At 39.0% G+C, this 24354-nt stretch overlaps 3 protein-coding genes across 4 annotated transcripts; 1 reads left to right on the forward strand and 2 right to left on the reverse strand.

The window, feature by feature from the left end:
* The first annotated feature begins 724 nt into the window (after positions 1 to 724).
* On the forward strand, positions 725 to 10531 carry LOC108677392. Its single transcript, XM_047883808.1, has 7 exons — positions 725 to 853; positions 2934 to 3014; positions 4497 to 4603; positions 7590 to 7780; positions 8248 to 9139; positions 9397 to 9505; positions 10133 to 10531. Exons 1-7 carry the CDS (start codon positions 748 to 750, stop codon positions 10276 to 10278), a joined length of 1632 nt encoding a protein of 543 aa, XP_047739764.1. The 5' UTR covers positions 725 to 747; the 3' UTR covers positions 10279 to 10531.
* A 237-nt stretch (positions 10532 to 10768) lies between these two features.
* On the reverse strand, positions 10769 to 14727 carry LOC108677396. Of its 2 annotated transcripts, XR_007157082.1 has the most exons (5): positions 14663 to 14727; positions 13383 to 13550; positions 12573 to 12717; positions 11533 to 11658; positions 10769 to 10940 (listed from the first exon to the last, which is right to left on the reverse strand). XR_007157082.1 is itself a non-coding variant. In XM_018165606.2 (4 exons), exons 1-4 carry the CDS (start codon positions 13450 to 13452, stop codon positions 10853 to 10855), a joined length of 429 nt encoding a protein of 142 aa, XP_018021095.2. In that variant the 5' UTR covers positions 13453 to 13503; the 3' UTR covers positions 10769 to 10852. The 2 variants fall into 2 exon arrangements, 1 of the variants encoding a protein (XP_018021095.2); XM_018165606.2 differs by lacking the exon at positions 14663 to 14727 and having other exon boundaries at positions 13383 to 13503.
* Positions 14728 to 14981: 254 nt separating this feature from the next.
* Positions 14982 to 22219, reverse strand: LOC108677393. Its single transcript, XM_047883809.1, has 7 exons — positions 21845 to 22219; positions 20892 to 21037; positions 17191 to 20050; positions 16952 to 17058; positions 16408 to 16738; positions 15553 to 15697; positions 14982 to 14993 (listed from the first exon to the last, which is right to left on the reverse strand). Exons 2-7 carry the CDS (start codon positions 21019 to 21021, stop codon positions 14982 to 14984), a joined length of 3585 nt encoding a protein of 1194 aa, XP_047739765.1. The 5' UTR covers positions 21022 to 21037; positions 21845 to 22219.
* Between the last annotated feature and the right edge of the window lie 2135 nt (positions 22220 to 24354).

Genomic DNA, 24354 nt, shown 5'->3' on the forward strand with positions numbered 1-24354 from the left:
AACTTATCCAAGCGACATTTCTTCTCGCTTCGAAGCACTGACATGTGGAATAGCCTCCCTGATTACGTCGTTGACGCTCCGAGTATGAACGCGTTCTCGACAGACAAGATAAAGCAATGGAAAGATGACTTGAATGCCTAGCACCATATCGAACCCACGGTGGAAGTCTAGTATAGCTATTTCAAACTATCGTCAGTCTTGAAAAGATCCGGTAATAGGACACGAGTTTAGATCTTTTGTGTACAAGCCACGAAAAGTACAAGTATCGGCGACAGGCCAAATCTGGGCCTACTCTTCAGCGCCGACATCGCTATGTTATTTTATGTTAAGACAGACCATTAGAACTAATTTTAAGCCCTGGGTTCTCGGTTTAAATTGTGGATGGTCGACCGTGGGTAAATGATCGTTTACAAAATTTGGATGGTCAAGATTCGGGGTAAGATTGTGGGTAAATGATCGGTAGCTGTTAAACTGTTTATGCAGGATGTGATCATCCGCTGGCTAGTAACTATATGCGTTAATGTTTTAATTCACACGGTTTTGAAATTCCAATTTAGGTTGCCTACATATAATATCCAGCATGTGGTAAAACTGTATTGAACGTTTTCTCTCCTCTTCTGAGTTAATTTTCATTCCGCTATTTCAATAGATACTTTCTTACTACCGATTCTACTTTCAGATTTTCATTTCATTTGATTATTTCGCGTTATTTTTCATGAATTAATCAGCCTGGCAAAAGCAGCAAAAATGAAGCCCATCACACGTTTTTTATTGGGGCTCACTAGTTTAGTGTGCGTGTCGTTCACCTACTGGCTGGCAATGGAACATTACTGGCAACCCATTGCCTTTCAAAGTGAGTATTACTATGATTTTCGTGGCCATGAGGTCCAATCCTTGCAATTAGGTGACGAATTATTTAGTTATCCCGAACGATCCATTTACATTATAAACAAGCAATTTATTGAAGCTAAATTATAATACTTTATAGAAGAGTGCTTCGATATCTCTCCTGCAATGTTGTTGTTTCTATATTTTTCTATCTCCCCCAGTATTATACAGAATACAAAGTTAAAAAACCAGATTGAATTTTCTGTTAGTAATGCATTTTAAATGGAGGTTATACGTAGACAAGGTGCATTCACCTGGTTATTTCAACGTGCGGAGCTTGATATAATTACATGCAGAAAATGATCCGCACAAAACAACGAACGGTTACGTCGAGTTCAAGGGTGTAGAAGCAGGTGCTTTACATTATATTGTGTACGGACTTGGAATGATATTATTTGTATGAGCTTTAACCGATTTGTATTCCTGGTGCAACAAGTTTTGAAAGTTGTGCTTCTAAAAATGCTCAGAATTAACATGTCTATCCGTCGAAAAAAAAAATATTTTAAAGTCACATATTTATTTCCACTGTACTTATTTTAAAGTCACATATTTATTTCACTTTCCACTGTACGATTACACAACTGAAATGAGAATCGTGTGCCACGTAACATGTGAACAAGACTAAGCAGAACTAGGCAACTGCATGCGCCAGCACTGCAGTCTCGGCGTCTGCTCATTCCCCCTGCATAACCCCAAACCGAGTTAGTGGTAACCCCCAAATAATGGCGAGTATAATGGGTGGAGGTTAAACATTCTACGTGTCTAATAACAAAGTTTGCGCCGCGAACAGAATTAAGTATCTATGTGAAATGAAAACCGTAAGGCGTGGACTAAGTTGTGTCATCGATGTCGTTTGAACCACCGAATATAGTTTGTAATAATTTGTTCAAAAAGTAGCGAGGTGTCATAATACTTGCGACGCGATGACTCATGCCCAGCACGCACAAACGTCATCGAAGAAACGAATTATTTGAACCGCACCACGATATGATGCAATTGTGAACCTCACGTGAAAATATTTAAATTTTGTAGACCTTGATTGAGTAACCAAAGGTACATTGTGCAATGCCTGTCATCAGGCAATAAACTGTCATTACAATTTCAAGTAGTTGCATCCCAAATCATTGCGACTTGAACATTTAATAAAAAACTTGTAGGCCCTGACGTTCATCTGTTGATGAACCGAATGTTCATCTGTTGCTTTTTCTACCAAATAACAGCTTACATTTTAGTTATGTATCTTATGATAAGGATTTGAAATTTATCTCTTGGAGCCACAAGAATCAATTATTTTACTGTCATATGCTTATCAAGTATTTTTCTCCTTTTGCATCCCTAAATCATATTTCCATGCCGTCAAGCAGCCTGTGGTTTCTAACTATAGCAAAATAAATTAAGATATTTTTGTCATATAATTAATGAAAATACTATTTAACTACTACGTAAGCTCAAAAACTTTTTAAAGTCAATCCACATTTCGTTCCATCGTATGCTCCAACAGACGTCCGCGTGTACATACATCGACATCATTCCATGAGCGGGTGATGGTAATGGTACGCTCAAATACTAGCAACTTACATGAGACAGACAGCCTGGCCAGCTGCTCGTTTTGGTTACGTTGCGCAGATTCGGCCCATCGTGCAATCGACTCCCGCAATAAGCTCCTAATTTCCAGCCAAATAGGGTAGATGGCCGATATGAACACGATTCACCTTCTAAGCCGAGTCTATTTGCTATTTCTGGAAGCTTTGAACACAGTTTATAAGGGCTGAGTTTAGTAATGTATTTGAAAGTATTATCACTCAGTTGTTATCTCAGTCATGTTCTCATGCTGACGTACTCACCTTTAAGTTGAGTATTTTTAATATATTATTATTATATTATAAGTTATTATTCTTCATTTATTCCTCTGTTAACTTGCAATGAAAGAAACCTTCAATTCATCTACGCAAAAATATATGTAAGAAAAACATAGTCCATACTGACAAATTACTCCTTTTTCTGGGATTTTGACTTCAACCTATGAATTATTTTCATCGTGACAGCTACCGCAGCAACGAACGAGAGCGAGGTCGGCCCTCCAGCGCCCGAAGCAGCGCGTCTGCGGTTGCCTACAACGTCGCAAGGTCTCGCTTCGTTCTAACGCTTACGCACTGCATTAATATCCTCTATATTTGCACGGGACTTGCACGAAATAGGCGTGAACCGGCCACTTGAAATTTTCAACGTTGTCTCATTTAAATTTCAGTTACTATAGGTCCACTCGCCTCTTGAATTATTGAATATTTAGCTTAGATTTAAGTCGGTTTCATTCACCCTTGGTTTTATTGCTGCGGGTGGTTACAGATGAAGATTGAGCTTCTTATATCGATCAAGTGATCGATGTTATAAAATGAGACAACTGGTTTTTTCATTTTTCAATTAAGAAAAATAAATGGAAAAGGAGATAAACAATTTTATAATTTTATAACATCATATCGTCACTGCCTAGACGAAACATTATTAAAGATGAGTTATATTAAGCCTAGACAAAACGAGTCAACAAAGAGATGTTATTATTATTCTAAAAGCTTTTGCTATTCTTGGACTTCATTTGGTTGTCTTATTCAATTTCTGTCATTTTCTTTTTCTTGCTTCATTGTTTCACGCTTCAGATATGGTACAAAAAATGAAATTATATTTCAAGATGAAACAATCGCAGTCAACGTGTTAAAATCTCCTAAAAAGACCCACAAGACCCTGCAGTTTGTGCTTGCTGCTTCATTATCATGCCTCTCCCAATCATCTACCATCTGACCATCGTTCCATCATCCACAACCTTGCCCAAGAAATAAAATATGAGCATTTCAATTAAAGTTTGTGAGCCCGGAATAGGAAATTGACGCTTCTCCTCATTTTTTAAGGCGGAATTTCCATTCAATTAATTTTATAAATTTGATAATAGTAACTTAAAGTTGGATAGTTACCCTTCACGTTTGCTTTGGGAAAATCCATAGGAGTAAATATATCTTAGAGTGTTTTTTTCATTCATGCAATGGATTGAGAAATTTGCATCTTTGCATATTTCAATGCAAGTTAACCAACTCTGCTTGATGTATCAAACTATTGCTATACTATATATATAGCCAAGCCAAAAGAAAATCGAAAATTTTCAACAATAAGATGTGTTCGTATTAATAACCTCACATGAATTAGTCAATTAGAAATGTTGTGTTTGCTATTAATCGGTTCTACGGAACGGCTTGAAATGTGTTTAGAAGACAGTTTTCATGCATCCTATCACCCTATTCTTCTCGCTCTCTCGTAAGGTGCTCTCCGTAACTGTTTCTCGTGTTGCATTGAATCAATTTGCTATGTCATGAAGATATTCCTTGATTTTCTTCTGTCATGGAGCCTATAATAATATTGTAGACCCTTCACTATATCTCATTTTATTGTTGCAGGCCCTTCACTATTTCACCCTTCAAACACTGTAGGCCTGCAATGCATGTACACAATCAAACATTGATACATGATTTTGAACATAAGATATGTACTATCGTCAAATATTTAAACTACTTAATCTATTCGTAATTTAATTGAATCAATTAAAAGTTATTTCCTCACAGTAGATGGCACGCACTTGGGGTACCTCATCGACACACCATCTTGCAGAATGCCTGACTACGATCCTTATGACGTCAGCATCAAGAAATTCATTGAAAAGCCATTCAAGGTTAGTGAGCACGTCCCTAGCATCCAATAGCTGTTCAATATGTCCTTTTGAGATTGTCAACCTTTTTATATTTACTTACATTATCTATAATGACGCCCTTAAATGGTTTGGTTTTCAGCGCTTCCCATGCAGCTAGCAACAACATTGCAGAGGTCAACGCGTTTATTTAGATTATTCAGCTATGTTTTATTTTACGGCATAACAGAGAACTTCGTTAGTTCAATTTTCGTTTTGAATGAGGTTTGATTGTTCTCATGATTGTCGAGTTTTGATCAATAATATATTGTAAAATCAGTGAATGTAATAATAAATCTCATGGAAGAATTTTCCATCTTTCTTTTCCTAAGTTTTGCAGAAGAAACCAATCACGTAAGCATACATAAAAATTTGCAAATGCATCGTATTGTATGAACTCCATCAATAACAAGGGACTGGCTGCAGCTATGGATAGGGCGAGCAGCAAGAACATGAAAATGCTTCTTTGAATGCAATAAAAATAACTTAATTGTATATTAGATACGAGTTGGCAAACCTGGCGACGCTCACGGTAGATAATCGCTGAGCCACTCGAGGCTCAATTCAAAATTTCATTCATAAAATAAGAGCAGCAACCGGAATTTGCAGCAAAATTTCGGTTTTATAATCGTGTGTTAACATGCAGATAGCCTCAACTTATGTGCAGTCAAACTTTAACTTTAAACCATTATTATGTTTAAATATTTATTAAAAGAGTTTTGTGGATACATTTTTTCTTGTTGGCCAAGAACCATCGCCACTCTTTCCTACCTTGATCGTAATTTGTTATCCGAGCTCGAAAGGTGAAACTGGGGGAATTTCGCGCAGTTAGAAGTTAAATTTCATTAATAAACTGAAGGGAAGGCTTTAAAAAATTTTTTCTTCCCAGCATTTGGGGTGTGTATTTGAAAGCCTGCACAGGTGCACAGACACCTGCAACGAGCACAGGTGTCGTTAGCTGCGACCTCCAGCGCACTAACCACAACCACTTCAACAGAACGCACACATTCTGCTTGAGCGCATAAGCGCCACGTCGGATAGCACGACACCACGGCTCTTCTGATAGCCCTGGGCTGGAACTCAGGTTAACTAAACCCAACCTTCGTGGTCTTTCTCTTTGCCTTGCGCCAGAGTGCAAGCAACCTGCGCTTGGAACCTGCAGGTCNGCCCTATTTAGCATACCAACCGTAGTGTTCCATGCCGCACTATGGCTTGTAGTGCGTAGTGCTACTTCATAGTGCTAGTGCCCTATTTAGCAATCCAACCGTAGTGTTCCATGTCGCACTAGTAGGCACTACGGCTTGTAGTGCGTAGTGCTACTTCGTAGTGCTAGTGCCCTATTTAGCATACGGGCCCACGCTGCATTGCTGCAAATGTTACAGTTACAAGGTGATCTTGACAGGCTGGTTGACTGGGCTGATAAGTGGCAGCTGCGTTTTAACGGTGACAAATGTAAATTAATATACCTTGGCAAGAATAAGGAACAGCAAGATTACAGTATGAGAAGACACGGTTGCAACGACAGAGTGATGATGTCGAAGTCGACAATGGAAAAAGATTTAGGAGTTAATATCGAAGTAATGCGTCATCGCCTTACTTACTCCGCAAGACGTGAACCCCGCGTCACTGTTTCCCCGCCTTACTATCCCCCAGCATCTTCTTACCCCCACACTTACCCCGACTCTCCACCTTTATCGTCATGGCTGGCTGGAGGCTTTTCTCGCAGACCTTTAATGCTTATCCGAATTAGGTTAGGTTACAGCTCGTATAGATCCTCTTTTCATAGCGTAATGCAGTCAAGTGAGCAGAAACAATGAAAAGCCGTCCGGCAGTCGGTGCAAAAAGGCGGGGAGACGGGGTAAGCGTGGAGGTAGAGTTATGCTGGGGGAAAACAGCTGCGACGAACGGACGGGCTGGAGTGCTGGCTGTGCACCAACAGCGCTGTAGCGCAGGGAGTTTCTTACAGAAAATCGTGAGGAGGTTAGACGGCATGGGATAGAGCTGTTGGGCGGTTTTAAGTACGGCTTAGAGCGAATGTATTGGTGGCTTACTTCTCATTACCTCGCTGGTTCATTTCCATGAAGGTGATTTGTACCTTTGGCTTTTAACATATAATCCCTTAGGGCCTTAGTCTACTCAGCCCTTTAGAAGGCTTATGCACGGAAATGAGTATGAAAGAAATGCTGGTCTCGGGCAATAATGCCCTCTGGCATGCATCTCTCCGGAAACGTAACTTGCAACTTAAATTATACGTGAACTATTAAGTGTAGCAACGTGAGGTCGTTTGTACGCAACAGAAAACCTTTCCAACCATCAGTGCAAGTCGTTCTGCGGTCACAAACAACGTATCATTTTCTGGAAGTAGGCTTGTGACAATATTGCTTAGGTTACTCATGTCAGGCGGTAGAGGATTAAAACTGTTATCTCACATTCTACGCTAATTTTGCTACTTAATTTGACCGTTTTTGAAATTATTCCCATCTCATATAAGTTCACCAATTATGCACATGTGCAAATCAAGATTATTTCTTGATAAAGGCATTCCCAACTGATAAATCAATTTAGGCGATTTTGCATTTAACCTTGCTTGTATTTTCGATTATGACAACATTCCTCAGACGAGGTTGATCCGGCAGTGGAGAGTAGGGCTCCCCAACTTGATATGGTTGATTGGTTGTTCACCATTTGGAGGTTCGGGCAAGCACCAAAAACGTATCATGAATCCTACCCATTATCACAAAAATTTTACATTTTATTTTATTACATTCAATAATAATCAGCATTGCTGAAGATCGTTCATGATATTGTAGGGGAAGTGATTGCGTACCTCCTGGCAGACCCTCCCGTATGACAGTTTGAGCACCTCAGCTCCGAAGAATCAAACTTTTTGGAGGACTACAGTATATCTTGACATGTCTAATTGTTCTTTGATGTGTTAGAATATTTATTTATTACCCTAAATCAACGCCAGATGGTCTGCAATCCTGAGAATTTGAGCCCCTTTACCTTCACTGAAGGATTCAGGATCAAGATTAATGAGGACCCCAAATTAATGGCACATTACGATGTGACGCTCGACTCGCTGTCCTGCTGTGTTCACGAGATCACCAGGACCACGCAATCCTTCAAAAAGTTCGATGCGGACTGTGATAACAAATACAAGTAAGCGCTAGTATATAGCGGTTTCGATCAAGGTTTATTAGGCCGTAGGCATGTCGCCGATTCTTAATATCGCAGAACATTCACAGCATTATGCGGTCTCGAACTCGCAACTCACTGCTACAATTCTGCTGTGTTTAACCGCCCGCGGCCTCTTCGCCGATTCTGACCAGAAACTAGCGCACAGAGGTGGGATCGAACCCGCGTTCGATTATGATGCACTGAACTGTAACCACTGGGCCACCCTGCCCACAGGACAGGAAGTTTTTGCTTTATTTCATTCCTTTGAATTTGTTGAGTCAGTTCATTTAAGCCTTTATTATAAGGGCTTAGGATATTATCGCACAACTGTACAAGCAGTCTGAACCCTCAAATAACAATTATTATTATCAATAAATGATCATATGCTTTGCTGGAGAATGGAATGATGGTGTGTTACTAACGACTTAAGTCCCAAAAATAAATTACTAATTGGACTGCTACAAGAAACAAAAAGCTAACTTCGACAGTTGTCCTTTCATTTGGAAGAACTTCTCCGCTCAAGGCTACGCAACGGTGTACTCTGAAGACGCACCCAGTATGGGACTCTACCACTACGAAAAAATCGGATTTGTCCAACCCCCTGTTGATTTCTATGCTCGCCCATACATGTTGCTCTCTGAAAAAGAGATCGGCCATCCTAAAGCTCAAAACCACTACTGCTATGGTCTTCAGGCCAGTACGGAGGTAGTTTACGATCAAATTATGAGGGCTCTGGATAACCTATCCGATGAGGTGCCTGTATTTGGGCACTTCTGGAGCGCCACTTACACACACGATCGTAATCAGGACGCAGCCCCTCTAGACAAACCCACACTACGTTTCCTAGAAAAGTTTACACAATCACCTCATCGTAATAACACCATTCTTCTCTTCTTCAGTGACCACGGCCTTAGATTTGGCGACATACGATCTACCTACCTTGGTGCCTTGGAAGAAAGGTTACCTTTCGTAACCATGCTATTTCCTCCATGGTTTAAAGATGAGTTTCCGGAAACATGGCGTAACTTACTAACCAACCAACGACGCTTGACGAACAACTACGACCTCCATAGCACCCTTCTCGACATATTACACGGGGCCTATAATGCCTCATTAGACCTTAAAACACCTGCTGGACGGGGACAAAGCCTATTTCTGGAGGTTCCAACGAACAGGACGTGCGAATCAATTCATATTCCATGGCATTACTGCGCCTGTCAGTCTTCCTTACCTGCGAACACTCATAATTCGGACGTCAAGCAAGCGGCACAAGTTCTCACGCAAGCCATAAATAAGCTTATTGAAGAACACTCCGAGTGTTCTAGGTTGGAAATCAAGGAAGTGAGTTATAGTTACGCATTTTAGTGCTTGGTAATCACATATATCTATAAATATATCGAAACGGAATAACCCGAAATATATCAAGTATTTTATATTTTACCTACACCGATATCGCGAACTTTCTTCGTTGACGTTAAAATCATCCTCATTAGAAAGTATGTGTAACACTTGAGCTGTTATGCACGCATCCTACCATGACTCCTCCTACTACTACCCTGCAAATTTTTATTGAATTGTAATGAATTTTCTTCTAACAGATCATTAGTGCTCGAGAGTACCGGAATCACGAGAAATTCGGCGAAGGAACCGTCACGAAAAAACTAGATAAGTGGACGATGTATTCCGTGATGATCGAAACCACGCCAGGTGAGACTTGTCGGTGAAAGTATCTGCAGCCATTAAATATTGAGAATAATGTAAATAGTGGCCGAATTCTATATGGACAATATGCGATTAATAACGACATTTGTTACCACTTCAGCTTCAAAGGGTGGAGAAATAAAAGGAGTTTTCGTCAATTATGTTCCATAAAATAACTTATAATGTCAATGTTCAACACTTGATTTCTGTTAAATTTTAATGATCAAAACCCTGTACTTGGTCTCGTTGACCAAAGTATTGTAAGTTACTAATATCAAGCTATCAAAATTTCGAATGTCGCATCTCTGTATATTGAAACAACAACACTGTGAATACTTAAATAATAATTTTTAATGTGAATAAATTTCTCAGTTAAATAACTTTCGGCTAGAACATCTTCAAATAACTTGAATCTTTACAAACCATCTTGAATGACATCTTAACAATGTCAAAATTCAAACTAGATATGGACTGACTATCTACAGAGTATACCTTGATCGTTGATTTCATTATTAGACCAAGAAGTATTATTTAAATTACTTTGGCCTATAAGTCATTAAATTGTTTTTCAAATAACACTTACCATTATTTCCAGTGATTGCAAATACCATTTCCATATATTTTTCTGTTCAGGAGGCGGCCATTTCGAAGGATCTGTCGTCAAGGGACACAACAAGTCTTGGAAAGTTTTAGAAGACATTTCACGGATAAATCTGTACGGAAACCAAAGCACTTGTATTGAAGACACGGAACTGAAGAAAATATGTCACTGTAGATAACAAAAAATTATTACCACCGTCCTACCCTATCATAATAACATACGCTCTACTTTGTAATGTCTATTCCATGCCTGAGTAACGTCATGGGCGCCAGCAATGTTAGAATTGAGTCTATCTGTCGTATGTGACCTCGTAGCAGGAGTTTCGATTTCCTGTGTTGTCTTGATTCGTGTGAAGCTTTGACTTTCATGCGTGTATTCAACTGCTAATGCTCAGATTCTTACGGGGTTTTGGTAAACAAAAATTTTTTCAATACTGATTTATGTTTTTAAACCTTAATTAGGCGATTTCCAAATTCCATCCTATCCAAGAAGAAACAGACTTGAATGCTTAAATCTTGTACGATAAATCAGTCTTTGAAAAATCTGAAGAGGAAATTTTCGGTTAAGTTCTTCAAGAGAACAGTCGTTACTCAAAAACTTCTAGAAGACTAAATTTGACACTCGTAAGAGAACAACTAAAAAAATTACCTCTCAAATCCCTAGTAACAGGAAAATTTTCCTCTAAATATTTTTAACTTATAGTTATATGCTATATATTCATGCACCAGCACCAGGCGTGTAGAGCCCGGTATTCACGACGCCCTGACGTGTAACGTATAGCAACTCTCTCCCTCCATGTGCACACGACCGTTGCATCCCGAGCACAATCCGTGATTGAAGCTGAGAAAAATCAAGAAAGTAATGAAATTGTGTACTATAAAATGATAAGGTTTACGTCGTTATTTCGTTTAGAAGAAAAAATAATTCACTTTTCTATACGAGCCGAAATTCATTGTTTTTCGCCCGATAGTTCTTCAAAATTCAACATGATTCTCAATAAAAACTCCAAAATGTCCTTTGAATTAAATTTGGCAGTGAATGGCCAAAAAAGTGTTCGATCAAAAATTCAGATTCATTTCACAAGTTCCAGTTACGATGCAACTTAGAAAAAACATCTTTTACAGGCTCAACATTTTTACACAAATTTAAACATTTTATACGCATGAGCCAAGAAAAATTGCAGTTTACGACTTAAAACTTTAACAAAAGTTAAAATAATTTCAAAACAAAACTTAGAAGTTGAGCAATTTTTATAGCTCATTCAAAAAATTGCGCAAACTTTCAAATAATAATAAATGAATGGTCGTCCTAAACTAACCCTAAAAATTTTAGAAGGCGTTAACCATAATCTTACGCAATTTTAACTAGCTTTGAGCACGTTTCTACGATTTAATAATTGGAACTGCTTATAAACATTAATTGGAAGCATTACTTGATTTTTTCGACGCCAGACCGCGTGCCAGAGTTGGTGTGAACGCCGCGGCTGCGGAGGTCGTCGACGAGCTGCTGGAGGAACACGGCGCTCGACGAGCAGCGCTCCAGCGAGATGGCTTCAAACCTAACCGAATAAGAAAAATATACTCTATTTTCATACCCATAGCATAAAATCAACGTAAAATATAGCGAAAAATGACTATCATCTTACGAACCTGGCGGACCTTTTTGTAGATCTCCTGTGAACAAGCCACGAAAAGTACAAGAATCGGCAACAGGCCACATCAGACCAATTCTACAGCGCCGACATCACTATACTAATACTAAAAGTAATACTTATCAGCGTAAAATATATGTCGGTAATAAAAAGTAAGCATAAGGCTCTTACCGAATCATTGGATAAACTAGTCTGCTTCACAATATGAGTTACGAATTAGTAGGTGGATGTGCTGACGCGAACCCTGACGAGACCAACAACTAACACAAAGCATCGAGTATTGAGGGTCCGACTTGATAGTCATTGAAAGACCTCATCAATGTCCTAAGGAGGTTTACCTACTCTAAACATGCATTGAAATAAGCGGATAATTTTGCAAAGGAAAATTTTATGTTAGAGTAGTAGTAATAAGAAATTAAATGACATATCAAACTACCTCCAACACTTTGAATTGCCCGCCATTAAGACTAAATCTCGAGTCTCGTAGCGTATTACTCTTTCAGGCAGATTGATGAGAAACTTCGGGTTTATTATAATCTAGATCTATGATATATTTCACTACTTACAAAGCGAATAGAAGGAAAGAAGTTCAGAATTTGCGGAGTAGTCATGTGTAAAGTGTAGTGGTTCAATATTCCCTCAATTTCATCGTTACAATCCGGAACAGTTTGATTGGAATTTAGAAATCCGGGCGAATCCCAAAGAAGAAAGTCCTCACTGGGGTTTGAAACGTTTTAACCATGGTTGAACTATGTATATATTACTATTCTACTAGTTCAACCATGGTTTTAACAGCTAGCTGGTTTCGTCCCGCGCCTCACCTGAGATCGCGAGGCGCCAGGGCCGTTATGAGCCTCAGCAAGCCTGCACCGTCGCCGGTTGAGGCGATGGACAGTCTTGGGGAGGCCATTGGCAGAGGACAGGCCGCTGATGATGGACTTGGTGGCTTGTACTGAACACGCACCACTGTGATTATATTATTTAGAATATATTTTTGTAGAACAAAAGTTAAGGGCTAAGAGTTCTGAAGGCGTACTGTGATAGTGACGTGTATAATTAAATTTTGTAAAACTCAGGTTGAAAGTAAATTGTTCAGAAAGGGCTCATATGATACAATATTGCATAAAAATGATAGTTACTTCGTTTCTGAAAGAATACATGTATTAATATTTTCACCGAGTTGAGAAATTCAATTAAGATTCGTAAGATAATCATAAGACAATCATGAATTATAAAACGATGAATCTGAACTATTTGCCGTCTATCATCGACTCTTTGAAAACACATTTCCCGTGCACAATATTTTAAAGAAAAAGTTTAAAAGCTTTCACAGCTAACAATTTTTAACCCAAACGAAGAGTTAAAGAAGCGCCAGACGATAATTCGAGGGTTCGATGGAAGCCAGTATAAATTTTGGTGATTTGATTTCTTATGTATGAGAAAAACATTATATAATCTTTGATGGCACTTCTTATTCAATTGTATCTTTAATTTCGTCCAATTCATAAATTGAATAAAATATCAGAACAAAATCTACCATGTTCCACTATACAGACAACAATCATCACCTAGCCCCGTAAATTAACAATTTTAATAACCAAAAAGAGCTAAATTATGAGAGAAAAGTTAACCTGATTTCATTTTGATATTTTCCAGCGGCGCCAGCGGATGGTCGTAGGGATCGAGCAGAGCGATGGCCATCGAAGTGCGAGTGTCGCATTTGTTGAGCTGCTCTGCCAAGCTCTAGCTGAACTGCTGCTTTAGTCGACAGACATCCTCTGAAGTGGTCTAGAGTGAACCTGTGTGAGAAACAGTTATACAGTAAAAAATACAAATGATGAAGAGTATTATTTACACATTGGTCGTATTAATTGCGCAGTAGGTATTTATAGTGAGCTAAGTACAGCTAGCCTTGTACCACCACCATGCAATAATCGCAATAAACAAGTACACAATTTGGTGATTTATTGCGCAAATGTGATCAATAATTGCAACTGATCTCCTCAACAGTTAATATTTGACCAAGCGAACACAGTATTGAATTATTTACCCTCCTTTAGTTAATGAAGAACTCGACATGATATGGAGTAGCGGTGAAAATAAGACGACATATAGGTACTTGTTAGAGTTTCAGCTCAGCTACTTCAACTAGAATGTTCATAAAATAAGCATTGAAAGTAGCTTAGTTACAGGCGGATTGAGGGGCAAAGCAGGTCGAATAATATGAGTATCAAAGTGATCGATGCAGTCAATAATCTGAATAATTATTCCAATATGATGAACAGATATAAAATGAGATTTTAATATTCCAGATTACAAATTGGTTTGATCTCAACGCATCCAACTATGTTTTTGAAACTACCTTGTTAAAGTCTAGCGAACCCGATGGCAATGGCTAAATTATAATTAATAAGCCCTTTGCAAAAGTCAATATTTCACAATAGGAACAAATTTATTTGAGATTTTTAGCTTTTCCCTAAAGCCAGGAAGTTTTCTGTGTAGAGTTTCGCATAATTTATCGCAAATTTTGTTTTGATGAGCCACCACAGAACAGAGGCATTTAATGTCACTATACATCCGATACAGCATTATTGACCAAGAAGTGATGAATGGATTAAATGATTAAAAGTGAACTGAATTTTTAACATGGACCAAAAAGAAATCCCTTCACTGTTAAAAAATCAGTTCGCTAAACATCCAAATAGATGCTTAACTTTTGATGAATACGGTGTGGCGCTGACCTCGTCATTTATAATATTACTTGATGGAAGAATATATTATGTTATGTTTAAATATTAACAGCACTGCACTGCAACGAAAATTAGTAAGCTTGATATTGATGAAATTTATTATAATCATGCGTTCCTAAATGAATTGTTCGTTTTTAATTTCAAACTGACGATATTATCACCTGAACGGCACCATTTCCTGGACGACGGAATCAAGAGGAGTAAAATTATTGAAACTGGAGCTGAAGAAGAGCTGAAGCGTGCCCTCAAATTTGTGCTTAATGAGCCGCAGAAGATCTTTGAGGGACGAGGGCAGGTCGCCATCTTGCCGATAGTCGATATGTAGAGACTCGGGCTGGAAACTTTTTAACATCACAAACGCGGCTTGGTATTCCCGATGGCTTCTCGTAATCCAGAGGGACAAGTTTTTCATCATAGTTATTGATAGTGAAACAAGAGCCTCGCAATGAGGCTTCGTGAGCACTATTTCAGAGTTGTACTTCATGTCCACACCTGTGGATAAAATAGGGAATGTCATTCTATATTCCGGAATATTACGAAAGGCTTGTGGCACAAAACTTGATGCAAAAATAGTTAATCTTCACTTTTCATTTGCCATCTGAAAATTTGCCGGACAGGAAAAGCTTTAAAATAAGATATATTAGAAAAACCGGAAAATTATATCATTAGTGATCCTCAAAAAATTCTGCACACACCAATTGATGAAAATAAGCTACGCAGTTCCGGCTCCCGGTGTTTGAGATTGCCAATGTGAGATGGCTGAGCGAGATACGGCATAACGAAGAGGAGGACGTTCTGGTACCTGAAAAAAACAGTGTTAACAATATACATTGTTAGGGATTACAATAAGGTTCGTTAAATTTGTCATTTCCGTTTTGATTCACCACCGATAATTTCGCAAATGAATGTTTACCTATTTGTCATTGCTACGTGATCCACCACAGAGGTTAGTACCTGCATTGTTTATCGTGTGTTAAACTTCGTGTTGATATAATGGTGGCCTTTTTGGTGATATTTAATATTATTATTTATATTAGTTTTTATATCTCACCTGAGATCGCGAGGCGCCAGGGTCGTTATGAGCCTCAGCAAGCCTGCACCGTCGCCGGTTGAGGAGATGGACAGTCTTGGGGAGGCCATTGGCAGAGGACAGGCCGCTGATGATGGACTTGGTGGCTTGTACTGAACACGCACCACTGTGATTATATTATGTTGAATATAATTTTGTAGAACAAAAGTTGAGAGCTAGCCCATGATTTGTGTGAATAGCACAGTACGACAGAAGGCGTACTGTGATAGTGACGTGTATAATTAAATTTTGTAGAACTCAAGTTGAAGGTAAATTATTCAGAAGGCGCTCATATGATACAATATAACAGAAAAATGATAATTACTTCGTTTCTGAAAGAATACATGTATTAATATTTTCATCGAGTTGAGAAATTTAATGTAGATTCGCAAGATAATCATAAGACAATCAAGAATTATACAGGGTGCGGCGCGGGAACTTACTTATTTGAATTGCGCGCCACGTGGCGGCCATTAGTCCTAGGAAGGTGGCGCCACTNATCCGATACAGCATTATTGACCAAGAAGTGATGAATGGATTAAATGATTAAAAGTGAACTGAATTTTTAACATGGACCAAAAAGAAATCCCTTCACTGTTAAAAAATCAGTTCGCTAAACATCCAAATAGATGCTTAACTTTTAATGAATACGGTGTGGCGCTGACCTCGTCATTTATAATATTACTTGATGGAAGAATATATTATGTTATGTTTAAATATTAACAGCACTGCACTGCAACGAAAATTAGTAAGCTTGATATTGATGAAATTGATTATAATCATGCTTTCCTAAATGAATTGTTCTTTTTAAATTTCCTATACTGGCAAAATTATCACCTGAACGGCACCATTTCCTGGACGACGGAATCAAGAGGAGTAAAATTATTGAAACTGGAGCTGAAGAAGAGCTGGAGCGTGCCCTCAAATTTGTGCTTAATGAGCCGCAGAAGATCTTTGAGGGACGAGGGCAGGTCGCCATCTTGCCGATAGTCGATATGTAGAGACTCGGGCTGGAAACTTTTTAACATCACAAACGCGGCTTGGTATTCCCGATGGCTTCTCGTAATCCAGAGGGACAAGTTTTTCATCATAGTTATTGATAGTGAAACAAGAGCCTCGCAATGTGGCTTCGTGAGCACTATTTCAGAGTTGTACTTCATGTCCACACCTGTGGATAAATAGGGAATGTCATTTATATTTCGTAATATTACTACGAAAGGCTTGTGGCACAAAACTTGATGCACCAACAGTTAATTTTCACTTTTCATTTGCCATGTGAAAATCATGACAATTGAGAGACAGAAAAAGCTTTAGAATAAGATATATTAGGAAACCCGGGAAAATTATATCATTAGTGATCCTCAAAAATTTCTGCACACACCAATTGATGAAAATATGCTACGCAGTTCCGGCTCCCGGTGTTTGAGAATGTCAATGTTGGATGGCTGAGCGAGATACGACATAACGAAGAGGAGGACGTTCTGGTACCTGAAAAAGAAAGTTATAACAATATACATGTTTAACAATGAATGCATGTAATTGAATAATGTATCAAAAATTGTGGAAATAATAATAGTTATTATAAAATAAAGTTGAACTGAAATTAAACGAAAGACTAACCTGTTGAATTCATGCCAAGTTTCTCTATTTTTGATGGAACTTCTGTTCAACAAGGTTTGTAAGGCTAGATCTGGTTCGCTTTTCATAGATTTAAAGAAGATCCTCGCAGCCATGATTTCCTGGACACCCTTATGGTAGAACTGGTACACAAGGTGCGGTTTAGGACTTGGAAGTTTCTTCGTGAGGAACACAACCGACTTGACGACATTGATGTCCAGAGTCTTCAGAAGGTCCCAATCTCGGAATTTCTTCACCAGACAGCGCTCAACAGGACGCATGTCTTCCTCTGACATCATGATTTTGTTTTCCGATATGCAGTCGAACGCAAACTGATAAATTTCTTCCAAGGCTTCGCGAATAAAACACTCCTGGTTAGCGAAGGGTCTGTCCAGAAGCTTTTGTGCTAGGAATTTCTCGTACAGGATCAACATTTGTTCGATGACGTCATTAACCGTTTCCAAACTGGCGATGGTTTCAAAGGAATGCTTGTATAGGGAGTAGAATAGCACTAGATTAATAGGATGAACGAAAAACTGCTTAACATCAGGAAGTAGTTTCTTGAAAGACTCTGTCATTCTTTCAAAGGAATGATCACCGTCAGACAAGTGCATTTCATATCTTTGTAGGAATTTCAATTGTTCTGCCTCCTCTGACAAAGGAACGAGTTCGAACTTAGAGAACTTGATTCCATAAGAGGAAAGTAAGCCTTTAAGCTGTTCCGCTTTGTGATCGCGCGTGGTGAAGAGAATTTGACATGAACTCATGCTCTTCATACGTCGCAGTATTTGATTGATAACTTCTGAAGAAGATTCGTTAACTTCATCATAACCATCGACAATGATTAGGCTGCCTATTGAACAGAAGCAATCCACGGCGTTTTCAATGGAGATTTTGCGGCAAGAAATTGGGAAATTATTTTGCAGAACTTTTTCGAGGGAATCCGTGCTTCGATCGCGGCACTCAAGAAAGAGAAGTAAGTGAATTTCATTTAAAAAATCCACTTCTGCGTCAATGATTTCTAGGAACTGCAAGGCAATGTTCTTAACGACAACACTTTTTCCTGAACCACCAACGCCAATCAGGATTGTCGCTCTTCTTCCATCCAGACGCGTACGTTTCAGAATTTGTCTGTAGGATTCTTTAGCGGATGCACTGACATTTCCTGAGGATCTTTCTTCCACGTATAATTCCATCGGATGAAAGATGCTTTCGGAGTCAACGACTGTTCCGTCGAAAGGAACAGCCTCTGTTGTGCAGTACTCTTTCCAGTAGGATTGACTCTCACTGAATGCTTCGGTCCTAAAAACATACTGTCTCTCAATGCATTTCCGTTCATGATCTGTATTTGCTATTCCTTCAAATGCTGCTTCAATTTTTTCTATTTGTTCATCCACTATTTTTCTCTCAACGTTCAATTTGGAGCACCCAATTATGAAAAATAGCTCAATCAAAACATTCTTGGCTGCGTCGAAAACGTCTGAACTTGTTGACGAAGTTTTAATTTTGTGGCTAACTTCGTTTCTGAAATCTTTCACTCTCCACAACAGGCACTCAGGAGTGCTGGCCACGTGCTCCTCAATCGTCGTATGGGGGCAGTCCCCAATATCGGTCAAAAGTTTAATCAATTTAACTTGTAGAGTAATATCGAATGATGATGCATCATTGCCTTTAAGGGTTTTCAGTTCAGAAGCCGAGACATGATGTTTTCCTTTAAGATCGTTCGTAGATATTTTTAATTTTCCAAGCACATAACTGAGGTAGTCGTCATTCTGAACTTTATCGTGGCAGATCCATAGAAACAAGGTTAGAAGAGCGTCAGGAATGAGCTTCTGAACAAGAGCAGCGTTTCGATAACGATTAACTTCACTTTGTGGAAGCAGACTGATAGGAATAGCCCCTAACCGAGGAGAAGGATCATGAGATTTGTCATGGAATGTAGGATTTACAGATGCCGTTGCCTTGTTGACGTCGGAAGAGTCGTGTGTGCATGCAGTCAAACTCGAAGTATCTGGCGTTGTGGTGATATTGTCTTCATCAACACATCCTTGCATTGTGATGGTGCTCAGGTTCACAGGTTCGGAAGTGCTGACCGTTGAAAGTTCAGGCAAATTTCCTCCTTCAGAGGAAGGAGCATTACTACTGAGGATGTGTTCTTTAACGATGGTGCTGTCATCATCCTTTAGAATCTTTGAATCAGAGCTGCATTTGAATTTTCCACCCGTGTTTTTCTGAGCTTTCTTTTGCGCTTTTGATGAACGTGAAACTTTGCGGGAGACTTTAAATGAGGAAAGGTCGCTGCGCTTGAGTTCCACTGGACCAGCAAACTTGGTATCACGGTGACGGAACACTACTGTAGATTTCTCTTTACTTGCAATGTCTTCTTCTTCAGAACCTGAGTTGAATACGCTCGCTAAATTCATGTCATGATCTGCAGCAATATCTTCATATAACTCTTCTGGAGGAGGTTTGATAATTGTAGAATTATCCACATCATTAGCATTTTCGAAAATTGCGTTCAACGAGAATGTATCAACATCAATTGGCTTTTGTTCGTAGGTATCTGTGTCCGATTCAGGCACCACGGCCGAGGTATCGAAGTTCAAAACTGCACAGGAATCAGATGCTTGGTCTCTTTCAACCAAAACTTCACAGTTTTCTGACGAGCAGGCTAGAACTTCACTGTTTGTTTCACTACATGAACTTATGGTGCTCCTTTGAAGTAACTTCAAAACTTGGTCCAGTGTACTCTTAATTGTAGAAACTTCTTCTTTAATTTCGTGAACTTCGCTGGAGAGCTTGTCGGTTTTCATTTCGTTACATTTCATCTTCTCAACAGTTTCTTGGAAACTTTTGCCAAGGCCTGGAATAGATACATTTATGTCAGTATGAAAAGGACAAGAATGCAAATCTAGTAACCAAATTACAATTTTTATCAACATTTAAAACTTCTACACGATCAGAAGTACTTTTTACCCTGTGCTACGCGCACCATTTTAGGTGCGCGGAAATAAATATATATTTATTTTCCACCAATAAAAATGTTTACTGTCTAACAGAAGATAATCAGGCATTTACAGGCAATGATATGCAATAGCAAGCAATGATATGCAAGTGCCACCCACCTGGTCCTAGCGCTCCACTTAGCTAACATCAAATGTAGATTTCTATACTCAGCATTTTGGTCTTAAATACTTTGTAAATAAATAATATGGTACAATCATTCTATCACTCTCAATTAAGCACAGGAGAGTGCAAACAGCTGGGGAGCCTCTTGACAGACGAATAAACGAGATTAGTCGTTTCTTTCTCTTTGCTCACTTTAGTCAATGTGGAAATTATGTCCATAGAGACAATGAGGGTTGAGAAATGGAAAATGCCTAACTTGGGATTGCTTTTTTTTACATACGCATACGATGACGAATCCTGGCGTCCCATTTAATATCTTTTGATATCAAAATCACAAGTTGAGGAAAGTCGCGAAGAATTGCATCTAACTTTTTGATAATAGAACCAATACATTACATTTATGATTCCTGAAAGCGATATTATCATCTTTCGCGGCGTGCCAATGTGGGTATATTTTATCAAGTCATTACACAACGCAGCATCTTAAGACTGTGAAATTCATTCAATTTCTGTAAAATGAATTGTAGAGCTTATTGAACTTGATTGTAAATGATTCTATTCAAACATTACCGCACCAGTGAGTAGATCCTCCAGCCTCTGACTGCTGTCATGAGTTTGGACCGCAGACCGCGTAGTGTCACTAGTGTGCCCGGAGCTGTCATCTTGAGATGCTGCCGTCTGCAGAGCAGGTCGTTGCTGTGACATCTCTTCGGCTTCTCTTCTAGAATAAGATATTGGCGTCATATTTATATCATACTACCTTGCAAGCAAATAGTTTAAGTTTGATCACCTACAGTTCGATCTTATTGCGCTAATAACAAAACACACATAATAGCATCTTTGCTAGAATTAACTCAATGATGGAATATTATACACGCTGGAATATCGAATATTACTTCGAAAGATGAGCAGATGTGTGAAAGTTTCGCCGGCGATTGTAGCTTTCCCGTTTCCGGACGTTTAATAATACTAACTTTGGCACCGTCAAATAAAAAAGATGGATACAACAATGTTCATTGCCAGAAGTGTATGATGATCTTAAATTCCATTGACATTAAAAGACTTGATATTGACATTAAACTTATCATTAAATATTAAATTCACTAAATCTAGTTGAGCGATACTTATACTAGATAGAGATGATTATCAAATGACTCAAAGATTTCGGCTACCCGATTGCCATTTACTCATTGCAAGAACTTCTAGGTTTACAATGCAAAAGTAATGCTCAGGTCACTTAAAAAATCGTTCTTTATGGAGTTAGATTACAACATGAGGCATTCAAGGAACACCCGGCAAAGATAAACAATCAACCAAGAACAATCCAATGATTTGTGCTGTGGTCGCGCTGCAGCTTAGCTTTGAGGCTCTGAGCTGTATTCTACAGACGCATACAGACACCCACACCCAAAATAAGCTCGTTTTTTTCTATTAATTTCTTCACATACGGAATTGACTGATGAACAACATGGATAATATTATAAATAACTCGCGCTCTGCTAATCGTTCAGGTTCCATTAAGGCTTACTCTGAGATGCGAAGTGATTGAGGCTTCTCGTCCGTAATTATGGTAAATCTTTGGCCTAAGCGTGCCTTGATGGAACTCTACATAACAGCCCCCTATGAATCGAGACTGATATGATTACGATATTCTGATTAGAAGAGTCAAGCGCCAAGAATTCATCACTGCCAACTCCGAGCCTTTCAGCTAGGAAAATAAATGTTTATGCTCGTTGAAATATTTATTTGAACTTTTCGTAACGCTTTTGCATTTGTTTCCCAATGTAACGATAAAAGGTATTATTTCTGGCATACTAACTCCATTTCGGTACCACAGTTCTCCATCATATGTATTCTGCCACACATGTGTGCACGAGCTCAAACGACACTACCCTACACGTCTTACCGCGGTCCACAATACACTGAAGACTGATCTTCTGTAAACTGTTTACTCGCAAGTCGCAGCTTCGCATGCACACACCGTCATGCACATGCAGTGCTAGACAAAGAGAGCCTTTGCAACGACTAACAGTTTACAAAGGGGAGTCTTGTTCACGCCGATTCACACAAGAGAAATTCTAAATACCGGTCGATCCTAGACCAAACAACCCGTCAGGGAGTCGTGAATGCTGGGCGAGTCAATGAGTCGTGAATGCTGGGCGCGTCAATGAGTCGTGAATGTTGGGTGCGTCGAAGAGTCACGAATGCTGGGCGCGTCAATGAGTCGTGAATGCTGGGTGCGTCGAAGAGTCATGAATGCTGGGCGAGTCAAAGAGTCGTGAATGCTGGAAGCGTCAGAGTCTTGAATGCTGGGCGAGTCAAAGAGTCGTGAATGCAGGAAACTTCGAGCGTTAGCTTGTCGTGTATGCAGTACACGCCACGGAGTCGTGCATGCTGAGCACTCGACGTCAAAGGCTGAAAAGCATGCATCCTGCAAACTTGTACGATGATTACAATATTTGACCAATTAATGATACTCTATCTTCTATATCGCGTCTCGAAAATTGTTAATAACTTCGACATTCAGCGACTTGAAAGGAAACCAATTATCAATCTGCTAACATAAACTTGCCTACGAGGCTGCTCACTAGTGTTTTTCAGTGAGCATTAACCTACCTACGATGTTGATTTTACATCTAGATTTAAAATGGGACCTTAATTTTTTATATGCTGAATGAGATTTCGACTGATCATTTTCAGAAATCGCAATTATTTCCACATTTTTGGCATTCGCGAGATGAATGCCTTTCTCGTTTTACCCGAACATTTCCTATAGTTTTTTTCCAGCCGATAGAATGACAGCTTTCTCCAGGAACGGCATTACTTTTTCCGCTATTTGTTGATTAAGGGACAAGAAGTAATGTTTCCTGCTGCTAGTACTTGCTTTCTAGCAGTGTTTGGAGTTTGCATTGCTTAGCAAGCTTTTGGTTCGCCATAAATATCAAGACATTCATTGGCTTACAGAAACCCTGTAAATCCTTCCCTTGTCCTCTCTGTTTTGGGAGTCACTGTCGTATTTGTCTATGGTCAACACGTACTGTATATCTGTTGTACTCTGAACTGAAACCGAAGAAGTAAAGACTGATTAGTTTTCCACATCACAAGATAAAAAAAACTTTCAATCAGAAAAAATTACGCCTAACGATCACTACTTGTTTGTGTCTTGGTAAGCGGTAAATTCTAGGTTGACTCGTCACGAGTTAGCACTCACAGTGGAGTAGTCAACAAACGACAGGAAGTTGTGGAGGACGCAAACGCAGTGACAGCGACTTGCGATAAGCAGCGACCGCAAAGTGTTGCATCATTTCTACATATTTTCTTCTATTATCCATGCAGTATTTCGTATTAGGTATCACAGGTTTAAAAAGTTTGTAGTTTTAGAATAAGACAAAAATTCTTTGTATCCATAAAAGGTTGACTTTTGATAACTCAATCATCCTTCAGTGATCATTCATGAAGTTTTATTTATTCATGATGGTATTACACTTTGGAACTGAAGATATGGGAAATTATACCCCTGCACGAAAGAATCAAATTCAGCGATCACGTTTCCATCAAAAACGGTGTGATCATCGTAACAATTAAGCAAGACAACCAAATAAATTGTTTATGGCACTTTTGCGAGCGGCAATTTCACAGGCATCGAAACTATTCCAAAGGAATCGAGTCACGTGAATTGCTTACAATTATCTTCAGAATTTCCAGCAGGAGTATTTTGAGTGATAACCTGCGCTCGTTTCAATTTATTTCATTTTTGCAACATATGTCCCGAGAGTCAAAATTTTTTTCTAATCCCGTATTTAATGAACGGAAATCAATAGACCATTCACACAAGCCAATAATGACAATGATGCAAGTTGCTCCGCTTAGTAAAATGTATTGGACTGGCTTGTTAAGCGTTGTTGATTACTTGGTTGCACTAATTAATTAATAATTACTGTATTTTACATTTACATGACTCAATTACATACAAATTGAGAATCAAGTACAAATGCTGGTACGGAGCCGGATAGCCTAGAGCTAGAGTTAGACTCTATA

This window comes from Hyalella azteca, unplaced genomic scaffold (genome assembly GCF_000764305.2).
Source record: "Hyalella azteca isolate HAZT.00-mixed unplaced genomic scaffold, Hazt_2.0.2 contig13715, whole genome shotgun sequence".
Taxonomy (NCBI): domain Eukaryota; kingdom Metazoa; phylum Arthropoda; class Malacostraca; order Amphipoda; family Hyalellidae; genus Hyalella; species Hyalella azteca.

Bases quoted from the DNA above. Each gene is read 5' to 3' on its own strand.
- LOC108677392 (XM_047883808.1), top strand. From the start codon at position 748: ATGAAGCCCATCACACGTTTTTTATTGGGGCTCACTAGTTTAGTGTGC. The intron at 854-2,933 runs GTGAGTATTACT...TCATCGTGACAG, and splicing joins GCAACCCATTGCCTTTCAAA to CTACCGCAGCAACGAACGAG. The intron at 9,506-10,132 runs GTGAGACTTGTC...TTTTCTGTTCAG, and splicing joins GATGATCGAAACCACGCCAG to GAGGCGGCCATTTCGAAGGA.
- LOC108677396 (XM_018165606.2), bottom strand. From the start codon at position 13,452: ATGGCCATCGCTCTGCTCGATCCCTACGACCATCCGCTGGCGCCGCTG. The intron at 11,659-12,572 runs GTGAGGCGCGGG...TTATTCGGTTAG, and splicing joins CTGGCGCCTCGCGATCTCAG to GTTTGAAGCCATCTCGCTGG. The intron at 10,941-11,532 runs GTAATGCTTCCA...GATTTTTCTCAG, and splicing joins TCTGGCGTCGAAAAAATCAA to CTTCAATCACGGATTGTGCT.
- LOC108677393 (XM_047883809.1), bottom strand. From the start codon at position 21,021: ATGTCACAGCAACGACCTGCTCTGCAGACGGCAGCATCTCAAGATGAC. The intron at 17,059-17,190 runs GTTAGTCTTTCG...TTTCTTTTTCAG, and splicing joins ACTTGGCATGAATTCAACAG to GTACCAGAACGTCCTCCTCT. The intron at 16,739-16,951 runs GTGTGTGCAGAA...ATTTATCCACAG, and splicing joins TAGCATATTTTCATCAATTG to GTGTGGACATGAAGTACAAC.